Raw genomic sequence first — 18,543 nt, 5'->3', positions numbered from 1 at the left:
TGATTAGGCACGGCTTTAGGCTTTCTGCCCACTTCATCCAGAGCAGCTCTGTTTTTAAAAAGCTCTTATATATTGGCTTCCATTTAGAAAAAAGGTTCCACTGCTAAGGGGAGATAATGTTGTATTAATTTACATCCTACCATTTACTTATTTCTTTTGCCTAAATCAGTTTTTTATTTAGTGGATCAACTTCTGTTCTCCTAAACTCCCACTGCTCCATATTTGTGGTTTCTGTGGTCTCAGAATACAGAGGCCAGAGGCAAGCACATGTAATATTTATTATACCTAGAATTCATTTGTGACCCTTTATTACCAATTGAACACCAAAGTATGATCGTTAGAAAATTCCAGGGAAACCACTAAACAGAAAGAACTCATATGTTTTTAAAAGAGTAGATTTTTAATATACTACAAGCTAAAGTATTAAAATGTTCTCTTTCTTGGAAGTGAAATGATGCTGCTCCACGGCTGTTCACTTCATCATATTTGAAAGCAAAGCCTGTTGAAAAATAAAATGGCCATGGCAATTGGCTAATTTCTCAAGCACCACTTAAAAAATATACAGTTTGCCCTTTAAGTTGCAAAAAGCAAGGCCAGCCAAAGAGAACTGACCACAGGCTGACATATCTGTAAAGGAAGCTGACCTCTCTTGGAAGCCAAAATAAACTGACATTTCTCAGTCTACAGTGCAGAGGCAGATCTTTGAAAGTTTGCCAGATTTATGTGGAAAGATTATATAAAGTAAACAGATTTTTGTCTTCCCAAGTTGCCCTCTTTTTACATTACAATTATTATAAGTAGTAAACACAAGAAGTATTTCCAAAAACATCCAGCAGACATAAAATATTTGTTTTGCATTACCTGTTCAAAAAAAAATCAAGCTGTTTCAATAGAAGTCTAGAAGAAAAGTCAGCCTTTTAATTCTTTTTTAGTTACTTCTTTTCCTCTCAGGCTCCTTTCTTGATGTGAAAAGCAACAAATGGACAAACAAAAAGGAAAAGTAAAAAGCTGTAATTTTCCTTATGAAATTATAAAGGAAAACTTAGTTGCCTTGATTGTTTTTTGGAATAAAACGAAGAAGATACACAAAAATACATTTTGTGTATGTGTTTTGTTTTTGTTTTGTTTTGAGACAGCGATATCAACAGGCAAAATGAAACTTGAACAGCAACCAAAATTCTATTTTTATTTTCATCTTTCCATTTTTAAAATGATATAAAATTAGACTAAATTCTTAATCTGTCAGGAATTTTTATGTTTTATATGGGAGCCTTGAAGTAATTTGTTTTTGTCAGCTCACACAAATTTCTTTGAACATCTAGGGCAGTGCAAATGTTCCATTGTCTCATCAATACTGAAAATAAATATTATGTATGATGTATATGAATGTATCTGTCTTATGTAATTTTTAAAAATTGTGATGCAATTAAAAAAACCAACAGATAAATACAGAAAAAAAACCTAGAGGGCCTAAACTCAAAGAAGAGTTATTAAGACAAACACATATTGATATTTTAATTTTCGTTACTTCATTGTTATTTATTTCTCCGTACACTCGCGCTACTCTGTGCGCCCATCTACAAAAGGGATAATTATTACATAAGACCTTTAGTACATTAAATGGAAGGACCACAATATAAAACACTGATTTCCGATTTATTTTATATATACTCTGAAATCACCTCACTAACTCAACTATACACCTCGGTGTTAGTCAGGGTTCCAGTAAGAAACCTATTGTTCTCAAGGTATTTTGAGAAGCAAGTACAACAGCATGAATAGTGCTTTGAGTAAGCAAGGAAAGATAGTTCAGTGCCCAGTGCTAGAAACAATGGGGAGCCATTACTGCCCATAGGCTTAAAGGAGTAAGGCGCATGGTCACCAGAGCATCAAAGAGGGAGGTCACCTGACAGAAGCTGTAACCTTCAACAGAGGACAGGGGCATGCAGCCAACCCACAGCAATGCAAGGGGAGAGGCCCAGAAAAAGAGACACCCTGACTTTGCTCATTTCTCACCTTCAATGCTACTTCTCAATGTATCACAAGGTAACCAAGGATGCACATTATTTCTCCAAAACATGGATTTCCCCAGACAATGATAATAAAGTAAAAATCCAAGATAGATCATCTTAGTAAATCTATACAGACTCTGAACTTGAAATACATGCTCTTTAAATTTAATAACCTTAGACTGAAAATCAATCATTTTTTTGAGACCTACCTCATATTTGTTTAAATTATGTATACAAAATAGAACAAAAAAATCTAATGAATGAAAGCTTTAATTTGTAGACACTAGTCTACATTAAGTAGTATGTCAAGGTATACTCTGATTATTGTCCTGAATAAATATCAGGTAATTTTAATGATTAGATTTATCAAATAGTCATTTAGACAGTCAATTAGATTGTTCATCTTTTATCTTATAGAGATGCTGTCAAATGTATATTCCAAAAGAGTTATGCTAATCTGAAATGATGGTCCCATTATATATTTGTAGATTAGGGTTCCATTAATCAGGTAAGATTTGGACTAAATAGTGTTGACAGATCTTTGTAAGTCTGAATATTTGTGATTCAGTTTTAAAAGTACTCCAGACATAAGAGGGAGTGAGAAAATTTATAGCTCTGAAATTCTTTAGCTTTTCATTTGATCTGCTTTGTAGTAAAATTATTTAAAAAGAAAGACCATGATTTTTAGAGTATTCTGCATAATTGACACGTCAATGGGGCAGATAATATTTACCTGACACAGTTATTGCCCATACAAAACAATATGTGCAATAGAACTTTGCAAACTGGAAAGCATTTCCTGAATGATAGGTGTTATTATATTCTTTGTATTTATGAAGTCTTTATTTAAATGCTTTAGTTATTTATTTTCTTAAGGGTGATATGTAAAGATTCTCTTTAAAAATGCATCTTATTGGAGAACAAATTCTTAGTGTTTAGGTACATAAATATAGAAATTAAAAAAAATTTTATCAAAATTTTAAAAATTGCCTTAAAAAGAAGGAACACCAGGAGAAATGTCATGAAATGAATATTGTGTACTACTCATCTAGTATGAACCACCCAGGAAAGCAAATGTTTCTGTGACATTTCTATTACCTTAACATATGTGTTGTTAAAAAGTAATTCTACCTAGATAATCTTCCGTGGTTGACTCCACAATTTTCTTAATGCTTTTTAAGCATTAATGTCTGAGTACATTTGCTACATCCTAAATATTGCAATCTGGATCCATCAGCATTCTAATGTCTTTCTCATGCCCACATTTGTTCTCTTTCAGAAAAAAAAAAACTCACTCCCCAAATAAACTTGTTTTTTAGTGGAAATAATTTGAGAAAATATTTATCCAGAATTAAGTCAGCAGGTAAATTATTTCATTTTACATGATAGAAACAGAAACCAAACAGTAACCATTTTACCTTCATATTTTATAACGTGCCCCAGGCATCATCATTGTGTGATAGGGCTTGGTTATAGGAAAAATGCACATCAGCAAACATTTAAGATTTCAGGAAGGCTCCTATTCATTCAGTTAATTTTGAGTTAATCAGCTACATGCTCATGTATTTAGTGCATTTGTTACTTACTGAACTTTCCATACACTCTAGAAATACTTTATTAAACTTTTACAGCCATGTAGCTAGGTCATTCTCTGCAAGTGCACAAAATTCCTGGAGGATAGCTGAAAGATAATTGAATGTAGAGCCTGTGGCATTTCATAGAGTCTCATAGATGATATTTTTAAATTTTACCTTATGAAAATATCAGAATTCTCAAATTAATGCTAACCATTTTTGATTTTTTTGTTTTTTTCAGTATCTAATTATGTAAGCATTGTGGGGGGATATTTGGGATCATTGGTCTCTAATAACATCAGAATTCACCGAATGAAATTCCAGCAAAGTCATCCTTTTTTCCAAGTGGTTAAATATGGACTAGCATTTCAAGATAATTTCTTTTCAAAATAGATCTCAAAACATAAACTTCATTTTGCAGAATACAGCAAAGATTAAAATAGTCAGAAATCATTTAACTTAAATAGTTTTGCAGCCGATCAGCAATGATGTTCAAAGGATAGCTTTCCAGGCCCAGGATGATGCACACACCACTATCTTGATCTAAGTCGTGTATTATTAGTCATGCCTTCATCAACACAAAGGTATTGAGATGTTACCTGTTCTTCATCTAATACAAAATAGACACATATCTCTATGGCTTTATGATCCTTTGTTAAATGCTCTAAATTCATAGTCAAGTTCAAATAATTAAATGGCATTCTAAATCATTACTGATTATCAATTCTCTATGGTTTATAGCCAAAAATAAGAATAAAAACAAAGTTTCCAAAACTGCACTGATTTGAAGAGAATATTTTATATTAATGTACATTAATGTACAAAAATAAAATTTAAATGGTTGGGTACTAGATACATTAAATACCATATAATGACATCATATAATGAAAAATATATAGAAAAATTATAACTGTTTCACGTGTAAATATAATACTTAAATAAAATTCTACTTCACAAAGAAACATTATAAGCAGTTTCAAACATAATGAAAAATATATAGAAAAATTATAACTGTTTCAAGTGTAAATGTAATACTTAAATAAAATTCTACTTCACAAAGAAACATTATAAGCAGTTTCAAACAGTGAAAATTTATTTCAATTACAATAATAAGTTATAAGAAATCCATGCTTAATGTATGTAGGTCTCATTCTAGAGAGCTACTACACCTTCTACACTCAACAACTTCATTATTAACAGTATTCTTTTGTTTCAATTTTGCTTTGTTCATTCATATTTTCAACCATACACACATGAAATATGGAAATCCTTCTTAAAGTTTCCAACCCAAATTCCCTTTTCTTGTCCCCAGGATTATACTCATTAAGAATTCCATGCACAAAACATCAAGTACTCAGTAGATTCCTAACCAGTAAATAAATAAATGTTTGCATAATAATAAAAATACCAGAGAAAAGATGTTTTTAAACCAATGTTACCACCCCTTCCTCTCCACAACACACACACACACACGCACACACTCTTACACAATTAAAAGTTTCAAATGGTTCTCAAAACTTTGCAGACCCATATAACTGCTATGTAGCATCACATAGTTACTCAAGTCACTTCTTCTCTTCCTTGCCATTCTCCCTACCCAAAAACAAAACAAAAAATAAAATAAAATGTACTCCAATCCTGTATATGCAAGTTTTATGAAAGGTAAAAAACAAACAAAACAACAAATAAAAACTTATGAAGTAGTATGAAAATTCAGTGTTATCATTTGTATTTATTTATTTTTATCAATTCCCCAGCACTTGGAAGTCCTTTTTTTTTTTTTTTTTTTTTTTGACAGAGTTTCGCTGTTGTTGCCCAGGCTGGAGTGCAGTGGCCCGATCTCTGCTCACTGCAACCTCCTCCTCCTGGGTTCGAGCAGTTCTCCTGCCTCAGCCTCCTGAGAAGTTGGGATTGCAGGCATGCCCCACCACGCCTGGCTAGTTTTTGTATTCTTAGTAGAGACAGGGTTTCATCATGTTGGCCAGGCTGGTTCCAAACTCCTGACCTCACATGATCCACCCGCCTCGGCCTCCCAAAGTGCTGGGATTACAGGCATGAACCACTACGCCCTGCCGGAAGTCTATCATTTTCAATGTTAACTTTTTCCATCCTGGACACAGGTCATCATGTCTGGGTAATTTTATTTTATACAAATGATAAACAATTTTTAATATTTTATGAGAAAATTGCATAAGAATATAGATATGTCTGAAATAAAATGTGAGTTTTAATCAGAAAGTGTTTTGATCTACTAGAAATTGAAGAAGGGAGTTTGAGGGAAAAGAAAAGGGCACTGGGCCGGCCACGGTGGCTCCTGCCTTGTAATCCTAGCACTTTGGGAGGCCGAGGCAGGTGGATCACCTGAGGTCAGGAGTTCAAGACCAGCCTGGCTAACATGGTGAAACCCCATTTCTACTAAAAATACAAAAAATTAGCCAGGTATGGTGGTGCACACCTGTAATCCCAGCTACTCAGGAGGCTGAGGCAGGAGAATTACTTGAACCCTGGAAGCGGAGGTTGCAGTGAGCCTAGATCACGCCATGGCACTCCAGCTTAGGCAACAAGAGTGCAACTCCCTCTCAAAAAAGAAAAAAGAAAAGAGCACTGACATTTATCCAGGGCCTAACATAACTTGAGCGTACAAGCAATCTCATTTAGTATGACACTCCATTGCAGTAGGTATTATTCTCAGTTTATTAATTAGTCAAGCTCAGTCATTTGTCAAAGGTGCTACTAAGTGGCTGAGTCATTTTAGGGACCAAAGTTTTTCTTATACCAAATCATGCTTCTCATTTCAAGGAAGTGACACACCTAGAAAAAAGTATTATCTCTGATTTCTTATTAGTTAATTGAATTGGGAAGAAATTTCCACAGTCACTGACAGGAACTGAAATATTCCAAGTCATTAATATTATTAATTTTTTTCATACATGATGTCATTGCCTATCCTCCTGTACTCTGAGAAATAAGCATTACTAGCCTACTCTGAAAAGAAGAAAGTGATAATATACAGTAGTAGTCATTATAAGGAACAGCAAATTAAAACTCAGCTCTCTTTGGTTCATGATCTTAAAACCCAATATATACAATTTAGAAAAATCAATTTTAAAATCTTATTTTTAAATGAACACTGATTTCTTTTCCAAGGGCCAGACTGCTTTTATAGGTAATACACACCAGACTGAGCCTAAAGAAAAACTATGATTTATAAATTAGATATATGGAAAAAAATCAGCTTAACAATAAAATTGCTTCTATTAGGAAAGGAAGTAAAAGAAAACATGCAAAAAGCTGGATTTTAAGAGAAGTAAAATTCCTATCTCGATTTTGATAGAAAATGAACTTGAAGTACATTAATCTACAGCTCTCGTAAAAATTCTCTGAAACACATATGTTGGCACATGTGTGTATGCATGGTATACATACAAACAAATGCACTTAAGTGTTCACACCCCTCTTAATATTTTAAATCTATTGTCTACAAAAAATATGCTACCATGTAATGGAGTTTTCTTTCTTTAATTGCTACATATATGAACTACTCCTTAATTGGCGAAATTCTAAGATGGCAAACGGAATAATTGTGGCATTTTGTTATGCTTGACCAGGCCTACAATTTTAATAATATTCCATCACTAACATAGATCATAATCAAGAGTGAATAACAGTAACACCGAAACTGAGGTATAAATAGTCTTTTCCTGTTTCTTGGAAAGACAGTTTATGTTTATCTTCAAAGTGTGGAGGAGAGGATTTGCAAAATGTCATTACTGTACAAGTAATGCTAGGGCCAGAAAAGAGAAACAGAGAGAGAAATGAAGTCAAATAAAGAGATATAAATTGGCAAATTTTCTTACCATTTTTTTTCTAGACAGGCATACATAGCAAGTTATATTTATCATTGACATTTTAAAATAAACATATAAATAATTAAGAATGTTTGTTAGTAAGTCCTTGTTATTTTAAAAACTTTTTAAATAACATCTTGGAGATCAGGAACTGACACCAATAATGCATTAATAAAATTGGAAATTATAAAAATAATAGGAATCTTCCCCTAATAAAAGTGTTAAGTAAAAGGTGGATGCTTTCCCAAAGTCATGTACTTCTATTCTTTTTATTGGAACCTATTTATTGCTGTCTTTCCTACTGAGTTTTTTTGTTTCATTTATTTCACATTCATTTCAACCAATATTTACTAAAACCATGTTCAGAGTGTGCTGGATAATTGAAAGCCTCAGGTTTTTTTTGTTTTTTTTGTTTGTTTGTTTGTTTGTTGTTTTTTGTTTTTATTTTACTTGAAGAACTCAGTCTGGTAGAGTTAGATGGAATTTTTTTTTTTTTTTTTTTTTTTTTGAGATAGAGTCTTGCTCTGTCACCCAGGCTGGAGTGCACTGGTGCGATCTCAGCTCACACTAACCTCTGCTCCAGGGCTCAAGCAATTCTCTACCTCGGCCTCCCGAGTAGCTGGGATTACAGGCTGCTACCACCATGCCCGGCTAATTTTTGTATTTTTAGTAGATAAGGTGGTTTCACCATCTTGGCCAGGCTGATCTTGAACTCCTGACCTCATGATCCACCTGCTTCGGCCTCCCAAAGTGCTGGGATTACAGGTGCAAGACACTGCGACCAGCCAAGATGAAAATATTGATGTAAAATCACGCTGCAATATGATGAATGCTAGACAAGAAGTACAGTATGTGCAAAGGCCTGTGGGATCCAGCACAGAGACAGGGCAAACTGTCAGACTGTTTCTTCAAGGAACAACAGATTCAGTAAATCGTTCTGCATGCTGATACAGTATGGCATCCTGGCAGTGATATACGAGAAAAAAAAAAAAGGAAGATGAAAAAAGTGTAAAGAGAAAGGTGAATGATGACTCCTAAAGTTATCTGAGGGCAAACAGAACAAAGGTAAAAAGAAATGGGGACAATTAAACTGACATAGACTCAAATCGCTTTAGATTGCAAATATGTGCTTAAAAATGCCAACACATACACACGCAGGCATGAGCTAAAGTCTACACAGGCCTATGGTGAGACTTCCTTTGGGGAGTAGAATATCAAGGATTAGCAAAGGCAGAGTAGAAAGACAAATGAGTGTGTGTGTTCAGATTTCCTGGAATCTATACAGAGATCCCAATTTCCTTTCACATAAGTAGCGCCATTGATGTCAGTGAGAAACAAAGATTCCATTAAGGCTTATTACGTGATTTAGATATCCTGCTGTGGAATTTTTCTGCCAAAACTGTTTTAATCATTTATTATAAATGAAGTGGTAAGAAATAAAATATTTTTATTCCACATTTTATATCTCAGCTATATAGTCCAGAATTATCTTCAGCAAAAGAGTCCTATAAACCATAGTAAAGACCTCAGGACAATTAAAGATGACGTTGTTAATAAATACCAGTCTTTCTCCAGACTTGTACCTAACAACTGGTAAACCATAATGTTATTTGAGTTTTTTTTTAAGTTATAGCCATTATATGTTAAGAGGTTTTTAAAAAGCTGTCTGAAATAAGACATTTTTATTTGGAAAAAAAAAGGATTCATTTGGTTAACTTAGTTGGCTTTCACAATTTCATATAAAAATTACGGAAACAACTAAGTTTCTATAGTCACATGATACCCCCAAATATGTCAAATATGATCTTAAACAAGAAATTTTAAAAATGTACTCAAATGTAATACTTTAATGAAGCATTAGTCAAATAATCTACTTTGTATGATATATTCAAGATAACATCTGTAATTGTTGGTGTCACTAAAAACAGCAATAGTTTTCTTGCTGTTGTTTTCTGGCTATGAAATTTTTCAGTACATGAATATATTATTAAAGAAGGTTCTAGCATAAATCCTATCTCAAAGTAGGCATCCCACTCCTGAGAGTCTATTGTTTTTCAATACTAAATACCAAATATTATTTCATAATACCAGCGGACACACTCACAATATTCAACATTTGATATATCTTTGCCATCACCATCAGTATTACACAAAACAATCCGGAATCACATCTACTAAGCGTGAAGACTCTTCAAATTTGTGCCACTTCTATGGTGTAATACATGTTGAAGATATTTCTACTCAAGGCAGGCCTTCTGAGTCAGTATTTATTAGTGAATAAAATGGGAGTCAAAGGAGAGTAATCTTGTATTTATTCTTCTGCTGTCTTAAGAGACAACTTTTTTTAATAGGAAATGGAAAACACCAAGTAATATAAAATATAAGTGGAATTTTTAAAACCTAATTTTAAAAGCTGGAATTTCATGTTATCATATAAAATGACACTCTGGAATAAAATGAGATATGATTAGCACAGCTATATGTAATGATTAACCTCAAGCTCTATGCCATTATCTGGTAGTTTATTTGAAATGGTATTAAATAATTATTTATTAGTATTTTATATATCATTAATATCAAATATTGAAGATAGAATATACTTTGCTTAAGTTTGATTAAATCGAAGGTCAATAGATTTTCACATTCCTTTCCTACAACATAGCCTAGCCAAAAAGAGATTATTTAACGGGGGAAAGAGTGGTACATGTATTTTGTAAGAATTACTTAACAAATGCATCACCTACAATTGTGTCATCAGTAATTACTTATCCTTACCTTTCTGAACTCAGAATACCTAAACAAAGAACACAAATTCAGAATGTACAGAATGGAGACTATGCACTTTTACTGACATAGCATATGTTGCTCCCCTATGATACAAACTTTTTCTGGTTCAACTCTATTAACATCATACTGCACTTTAAATGTAAGTATATTTGTCAGTGAAGGTATTTCTTTTTCATTTTGCCAGTGAATTAATGACAATATACAATTTGTCTCCCATAATTTATACATCTGCTGTCTAAAATCACTCTTATTTGTCTTCACTTACAAAACAAATGACTATCTAGTAGCTTCTGTAAATCCCAGCATTATCTTAACCCACATCTCGGGATCATGATCAAAAAATCTTTGAAAATCATGCTTAATGGGCACACAACGACTTTGTTTTTGTCACTTACTACCGTTCATATAAAAGAGTTGTGACACTGAATTCACTCTCCACTGTCATCAGTACTCAATTTTATGACAGAAATTTAACCATTGAAGAAACAGATTTTCTAAACTGTATTAAAACAACAGTAAAACAAACAAAAACCAGCTTCCTATGTTAATTGTTTATTAGCCAGGTTGTAACATCACATTTTTTGTGTGTACTGTAGCTTCTTATTCTAGGGGACACTAATTAGTTTTAAATGGTGTTAAATACCATCCCTGCAGTTGCAAATGCTTCTCTGGGATTTTTTACTACAGAAAATAACTCTTGTAATTTAAAACCACTTTGTTTTCTTCAGTCACAGCTGATAGTGAAACACTGACCTGCAGAAGTCTTTAAGGTTTTCACCCCTCTCTCACTGCCATTAGTCTGCAATTCATTTTCTAACAGGTCTTTTCCTCTCCTACCATTGCTCTTCCATAATTCCCATCCCTTAAATTGCAGCCAGCAGAGAAATAGCATTAGGCTATTTAGGTTCTCCATCCCTCTACTCCCCCTTACAAAGCCTTGGCTACCCTTAAAGAAAATTCTCCAACAACGTGTCAATTTTATATTGGCCACAAAGACAACTTCTGTTGGTTGAGGAAAAGCAAAGAGGGACTGGAGCTTGGCGACTGGAGTTTGGCTGTCCCTTTCCACAGACTGGGATCTTTGTGGCGATCAGAAAACATTTCCTGCATGAGAAATCAACACACTCTCTGGTTGCAGGATTGGGAAGCAAGAACTAATATGTATCAGCAGTGTCCTTAAAGGAGTGGAACACAACATCCATTAACCTTCCAAACAACGAAAGTCATTTTCTCAAAATATGTCACGCTTTCTTGCATTATTAAACATAATCACAATCTCAAATCCTCTGGTAGTTCCCTCACCGGGGATTGGGTGAAAACTATAAATCATTCCTGTACTTTCTTTTTCTTCCGCATTTCCGTTGCACTTCCTCCCCCTCCTTCCCCCCAGCTAGCTCTGAGACGTTCCCTCTCTTCGTGTACGTCAACAGGGGACTAAGAAGATAAAGGCAAAAATTCACTCTCAAGAGGCGGATGGGGGCTTAAAGGATCAGTATGTGTTTTCATTGCACCCCGCCACCCCGTCCTCAGGTGACTCCAGAACCAAAAGACCTGGAGAGTTTGCGTTTCTAGTGAGTTCCTTCTGACCCAAGAAAGAGCAAGCGCGCGAGATTTTTGTGCAAGCACCTCAAATAAAATTCCAGACCAGGGGAGAAGGGGAGGTACCCCTGCCTTCATGTGTCAGGAAGTCATTTGGTCCAAACAGGCAAGCTATTGAGTTTGCACCACCTTTTAGTCAAGATGCCCCAAGATCAAACCTGGAAATGGGTGGGGAGTGAGAGGGAAGGACTCCGTGGGGATAGGAGAGAGGAAGTAAAGTGGACGTTTTGCTGGGGTGGAGCAGAAGGGAGATGTCTATAAATCCATTTCACAGGTGGAGCGTGTGTGTGTCACCACGAGGGGCTGCAGCCTGAATAAAGCCACCCCTCTCCCTCCTCACCAATCTCTAGTGCAAGCTGGCTCTAGGTTTCTGCATCTTTCTCCCGAAAATTCCACCCGCACTTCCAGCGCATGCTGCTGAGCTAGTCCTCACCGCCCTATCTCTAAAACCTTGAAACCTAAAACTAGCTCAAGAGACCTTTATCAGTGAATAGCACAAATCAAATGAATCCAAAAATGACAATAAAGGATAAATAATTAGGCCTGTGTGTTGAAACAGCACGTTTTAACTCCATCCCCCAAAAGTGCTCCCCCGCTCACCTTCCCCTCTCCTTCCGCCACTTACCTTCTTTGGGTGGTCGCTTGGCCTCCCTGGTAAGATTGCAGACTTGGGTGGTTTGCAGCTCCTGGGTCAGGCAGCCCTCTGTCTGCTCATTCAGGGGTAACACCACGTTATTTAACAAAACCAGCGACTGGTCGTCGATCCCCCACTCTCCCAAATGCTGAGGGCAGGTGCATTTTGTATACATGATCCCACATGATTCTGTTCTCCCATTTTCTGATTTTAAGCAGCTCTCCAACCAAGTACATAATACATGGCAACCAAACTGGCTTGGGCTGACCTTGTTCAATACCAAAAACTCAAAAAAAGATTTCTGATCTTCTTCCCCCTTTTTCTGTAATCCTGGGAAATCAGTTGGAAATACTCGACGTATTTGAATAAAATTTTTATCATACTGTAGAAAAACGAAAGCATTCTTGGAATTGCAGAGTTGCATTATAGAATGATTCTTTCTTAAAAGATCCTTTATTTTTTCATGGGAGAAATGATCAAACTGATAAGCCAGGAGTGAAAAGTTAGAGCAGCTAAGGTCCTTTTTGGAAAATTTCAGGTAAATGCTATATTTGGTTGGATCTGGATTTTCCAGCGTCCAAGTGCAGTTTGTAAAGTTTTTAGGAAACATTTCACTTACAGAATACGATCCATAAATGACTCCCTTCACCAAAGTTGAACACCAGAAGTCTTGGGCAGCATTAAATCCAAACATAACCAGGAGATAGGTGGAAAATATATAAATCAGCAGGTTACGAACAGCCTTCATCCTATGTCATTTGGCCTGTAAAAATGGCAATGAAAGTAAATTGCAAGTAGGAGTCTACGTGCATTGAGAAAATAAACTCCTTTCAATATTACAGCCAGCTGTTTTCAAGATTTCAGTAAAAAGCCCTTTTTAAAAGAAGGGCAGGTAATTTTTATTTTATAACACAGGAAAATTATCTGTTGCTGTGTGAACAGCGCCCTCATGTGGCCATTCACAATGGTCAAATTCGCAACATTCAATTTAAAAATAACATTTAATAGATTATTAATAGGAATGCCCTAACTTATCTACTAGGATATCCTCCACGTCCATCGTTCTATCGAATGAAAAGGGAAAACATGGAGTTTTAAAGCGTCATAATGTAAATGTTAATTGTCGAAATAGTATTAATCAGTCTATATACAACCTTTTCTCGCTCTGTCCTCTGCCTGCGGTAAACACCATCATACAAAATCTAATCTGATAATCTGGGAACAGCTGTCATCACACTGTTTCTCTTCTCTTAAATGTGAAAAGTAATGATGATAAATTATGGCCACAATTGTAAAAGCACAAATGATAATTTATTACAGATGGAACATCATCTCCCAAACGCCCCACTTGCCTTTGCAGGGACCACCATGTGAACTGCTCAGAAATTCCTTTGCAAAAACATGGGCATTCATGTGGATTAGTTAATTTTAAAACCATCATTTGAGAAAGGGCACAGATGGATAAATACATAGGGGAGACTTGTTCAACATCACCATTGAGAACCAGGATTTAAGGCAGTCATTTCAATGTGACATGCCCTTTTGGGATACATAAAGTGGATCACTGTATTAGTATCTGTATCCAAAGGTGATATCAGTTTAAAAAAAAATCCAGAACCTTAGTAATTGAGCTGGTTTCAGTCTTTTAATTTTTGAAAAATTATCTTATCAACTGTAATTTAAGGCTTACACATGGTAATAAAATACATTAGCATTTTTGTTCCTAGCAGATTTCAATTATTGAATTGCTCCCTTTCCAACAACAACTCCAAAGCTCCTCTTTTCTTTTCTTTTTTTTTTTTTTTTAATTTCAACCCTGGCTTTGGATAATAAAGTAGTCCTTGGTTATATTTACCTCTGTAAGTTGTTATCCAAAAATAACTTGAATATTTTTCAGCTTTAACCTTTAAGAAGTTATTTCTTAGAATAAATGACACTGCTTTTTGTTTGTTTGTTTGTTTAGCCTTTGAGCTGATAAAAGTGATGCCAAGTTAATTTTAAAAGTCTTTAGGCTGCAGTCTCTTCCACTGTTCTGTAAACAGAGACAGACATACAGACATATAGATAGTTAAGAGTTTTCATGTCTTTGCCTGGGTCTTCTCTGAACCAAAGGATAAAACCCTCTTCCTTCCCATTGCATAACACACACCAACGCATGCACACCAAATCCAGTGACCCAAGTCCCTGAAGATAGATCTGCATTTTCCAGATTATAATTCAAATTCTGTCTTGATATAGGCAAACACAGCCCCAACTCTAAATCTCTATATAGCAGCAGTTTAAAATAACATCAGAACTGCTGGGACCATCAAAACAGTGTTCTCTGTTTCAAGCAAATAGCTCAATGAATAATGCATTTTCTTCATGAGAAAATAAAGCCAATGAGCATTTAAAGGTTAAAAAAAAAACCAAAACAGAGAAAGTTGTAAAAAATTCTGGAAATAATTTCCTTTTTTTTTTTTTTTTTTTTGGTGTTGCACTTTGCAGGCAATGCAGGTCTGCGCAGTGTTCTTCAGGATAGAGTGTAGGCGTTGAGAGCCAATGTGACAATAAGTGTCTAAATTAGGAATTCCATCCATGAAAGGGGACTTCATTTTATAATCAGGAACTCAAAAAGAGGTCGTATGTCTTTTCCTAATGAAATTGGTACTTTTGCTTCCATTTATTTGACAGTGCATGTCTGCAATGCCGTGCTCATCAATGATCAGAAAGAGTGAGGAAATAGCTCTGAATTCACTTTAATGCCTGCTCAAGAGAGCGCACTCAATATAATGCTCTTTATTTTTAATCAGTCTGGAGTACAGAGTCTTGTTTTGTTCTAAATAATAAAAAATAAATCATTACCCTCACCCCCCTTTGGACTGCAGGGCCCGTTCGAAAAGCCGTATTTCCCTCTTAAAGAAGGGGTGGGGGCGGGGGCAAAGGCTGGCCACGGAGGTGTCAAGGATGTTTTATTTATTTATTTATTTATCTCTTGCTGAGAAGCAAACCAGCATTGAGTTTAGCTATTCTCAAAATTGATTTTCTGGGTGACACTTTAGTTTAGTCGAACATAGACGGCGCCATCACTCCACAGATTTTTTCCCCCAATAGAAGACCCACTGCCTTCTCTTAACTTCCTTTTAACCTAAAATTTTTCCCCTCATAAAATTACCCCAATCACACAAAACTGCCAGATTTTCTAGGTCTCTCTGCTTATTCCTTCTGACCCAGCACATCTCTTGAAAACCAGACTTCTCTAACTTTTCAACTGCGGCGTTTAAGTAAATGCAGACAGTCGGATCTGCTCACAGCCTCCCCATCCGCCAGCAACAGCCTTTCCTTTCATTTTCCTCCCTTCTCAAACATTAAGCCCAAAGCTCCACGGTGGCGACCCCCGACAGAGAAAAGGTGACCCCTGGACCCCCTTCCTTACCTTCCACTCCGAAAGCTCAGGGAGGCTCTTGCTCTAAGACACCAGCACAGGCACGCGTCCCAGCAACAGTGACGGAGAGACTCCCCTTCGGTCCCAATCACCGTTGCCCATTTTCCCCGGCTCAGCTTCCAAAATCAGGATTTATTTTTAAAAATGCATACATACGAAAAGCAAAAGGCGGGAGGTGGGAACCAAAGGGGGGTCGATGAGAGAGAGAAAAAAAAAAAAAGCCACCAGGAGCCCAGAACCTTGCGCCTTATACAACTGAATCCAACCTCCAAACCGAGGGGGGCTAAAGGGAGCGAGAAGCCCCCCCAAGGGAGACTCTAAGGAACCCCCAAAATGTAAGTGGCTTAAGAGCGAAGATTTGTTTCATAAAAGCTACCCCAACAAACCGATTAGCCAAGAAGCAAAGAAAGCGCTGAGACGAGAAGTGACCGGCGGCGGCGGCGGCTGCTACGGCAGATTTGTTGGGGCGGTGGGTTTATTACAGGAGTATTCGTGGTCGGATCGGAAGGCTCAAGCTTATGCTTTTTCCTCTTTCCGCTTTCCTCCCTCCTCCTCCTTCCCCCTGCAGGTACTGATGGACGGACGGCGACTAAGGAGAGGGGGTAAAATCCTTGGCTGGTGATGTCGGAAAGCTGTTTGAATGCCCAGCGAGGAGGGAGGCGCGAGAGGGAGCGAAATAGTAAAGCTCTGTCTCCGGTGTGCGCGCCGGCGCGCGGTGCTCGCTCTCCCTTGGGCGCGCGCGCGGGGGGTGCGCGTGTTCCGGGAGCGCGTCCGCGCGGCGGCCTCCCGCGTGCTCGTGTGCGCGCGCGTCCCGGGTGCCGCGCGCCCCTCTGATGCACAGCTGCGGTGCTCCCAGCCGCCCGCCAGAGGCTCGGCTCGCCCGGCGCGGCCGCTGCGACTTCCTGGAGTTCTGCCTGCCGGGGGCGCGGGCGGGTGTGTGGGAGAGAAGGCGAGGGGAGCCGCGGGGTGGGAGAGGAGGGAGTCCCGGCGGGAGGGCGGGGGAGAGGCTGGCGGGAGGGGGGCTCCACGGAGCTGCAGCCAGGGCTGCGGTGCGCCTGCACGTCACGGCTACTCAAACCCAAGCACGTCCCGAAAGCGGTATTTTCTGCGTCTGGGAGGTTTTTGCATCCTCAGTTCCCACCGCTGGGGCTGGCGGCGACCAACTGTAAGAGAAACTCACTGGGAGGCGAGGCAGGGGGGTGCGGAGGATGGGAAGGCGACTCTGAAGGGTGGGAAGTGAATGCCGGACTTGATCGTCTTTCTCTTTCTTTCAGCGCAGACCTGTCGCGGCCAGAGAGCTGTCATTTCTGCACCGGGATTCAGAATTGATCCAGTCCGCAGCGGAGGGGGCACATCCCAGCTCCCGAGCTGCTGAGTGTCTCTGGCTGGAACAATAGTATTTTTTTCTCTGCGAGGCTGCAATTAACATCTTATTTGTTCTGGCTCCGTACAGGCTTTGTCAGGATCGCGGTGCGGCGACCGAGGTTGGGCTCTTGCATTGCTTTCTGCTTGGCAATGGAATCATGGTTTCGGGGTCTAAACTTTTGTTTCGTTTTGTAGTCTTAATGTATCTGATTCTTTTTCAAGTTTCCCTAGTAACAGGTTTGGGGACGGGGTGGGAAGAAACGAGAAAAGGGGTGAAGAGAAACAACCAGATTATACAGAAAGGAAAAATGGAAAAGGGATGTTTCCCCGCCTCTTAATCTATCTATCTGCCTGTCTATCTGTCTATCATCTATCAGTCATTTTGCCTCCTGGACAGTTGGCTGACGAAGTGTCTGATAAACCAGCTTCAGATACATGCTACAAAAGGTCATTCGCCTCCTGATTATGTTTCTACTTGTAAACGCAGTTGGTGGTTTGCAAAACAAGTGCTAAAATAGTGCAGTGATGTGGTGGGAGGAAACCATAATGGGCAATTCATATAAAGTGCTGGAATCTTGGTAAGGGTGAGTTTCTCGAGCGGCAGGTGAAGTTGAATAAAGCAATTTTCCATCATTTGTTCCCCTCACTCTTTTGCATTTTTTTCCTCCGCTTGTTTCTCTCCCCTGGGGCGATTATGGATAGCCAAGAACACGAACACCATTTTAAAAGAGATTGATAGTGAAAACAGGAAGTTTATGGTCTATTATCCACTGGAGTTGTTTGAAATATTAGAATTGGTCCTTTACTTCTTAATGCATATTAATAGAGTGACCCTCTTCAAGGCTTTCCCGTCTTAAACGAGTGCCTGGGATAAACACTCTGTAAGGGAAACAGTTAATAATTCCCCAGCAGGCTTTAACTATTTTCCCAGTAACAAATCACCGGCAAGAGAGCAGCCTGGGTGGCATTTTGGTTTTGTGTCATTTTGGTTCTTTACAATATTTTTTATTCATTTAAGGAAATGTTAAAAGGAAATAATTAAGGTTTATGTCCAGAACAAATTTTGAAACACCGTTTAAGCAAACGCATTTTCTTTTAAAAACAAAGAACATTGAGCAACACAAAGGAGAAAAACATTTTATTTATTTCAACTTCCCTAGAGATCGTAATTATGATTTTTGCAAGGCAATTTGGTCAGTTCTGTTACTTTATCCAGAGGAAAAAACAAACATGACAGATGTGGAATAAAAACGAGGAAAAAAATGCTTTGGATGGTTTATACATAAAAAGGAAAGAATGT

The 18,543-nt window shown here is 37.6% G+C and overlaps 2 protein-coding genes across 3 annotated transcripts in view; both read right to left on the bottom strand.

Annotated features, from left to right (window-relative positions):
• The window catches only part of ADGRB3 (adhesion G protein-coupled receptor B3), a 754,183-nt gene extending 740,981 nt beyond the window's left edge, over positions 1-13,202 (bottom strand). For both annotated transcript variants that reach the window (XM_054491608.2, XM_054491609.2), the window contains exon 1: positions 12,446-13,202. In XM_054491608.2, the coding sequence (XP_054347583.1) occupies positions 12,446-13,202 (757 nt within the window). The remainder of the gene's footprint in view (positions 1-12,445) is intronic.
• A 2,700-nt stretch (positions 13,203-15,902) lies between these two features.
• On the bottom strand, positions 15,903-15,980 carry LOC129038511 (uncharacterized). Its single transcript, XM_055019515.1, has one exon. It carries the CDS (start codon positions 15,978-15,980, stop codon positions 15,903-15,905), a length of 78 nt encoding a protein of 25 aa, XP_054875490.1.
• Positions 15,981-18,543: the final 2,563 nt, after the last annotated feature.

Source organism: Pongo pygmaeus, chromosome 5, assembly GCF_028885625.2.
Source record: "Pongo pygmaeus isolate AG05252 chromosome 5, NHGRI_mPonPyg2-v2.0_pri, whole genome shotgun sequence".
Lineage (NCBI taxonomy): Eukaryota > Metazoa > Chordata > Mammalia > Primates > Hominidae > Pongo > Pongo pygmaeus.
Note: the sequence above shows the minus strand (reverse complement) of the source record. Positions and strands in the feature narration are given on the sequence as shown.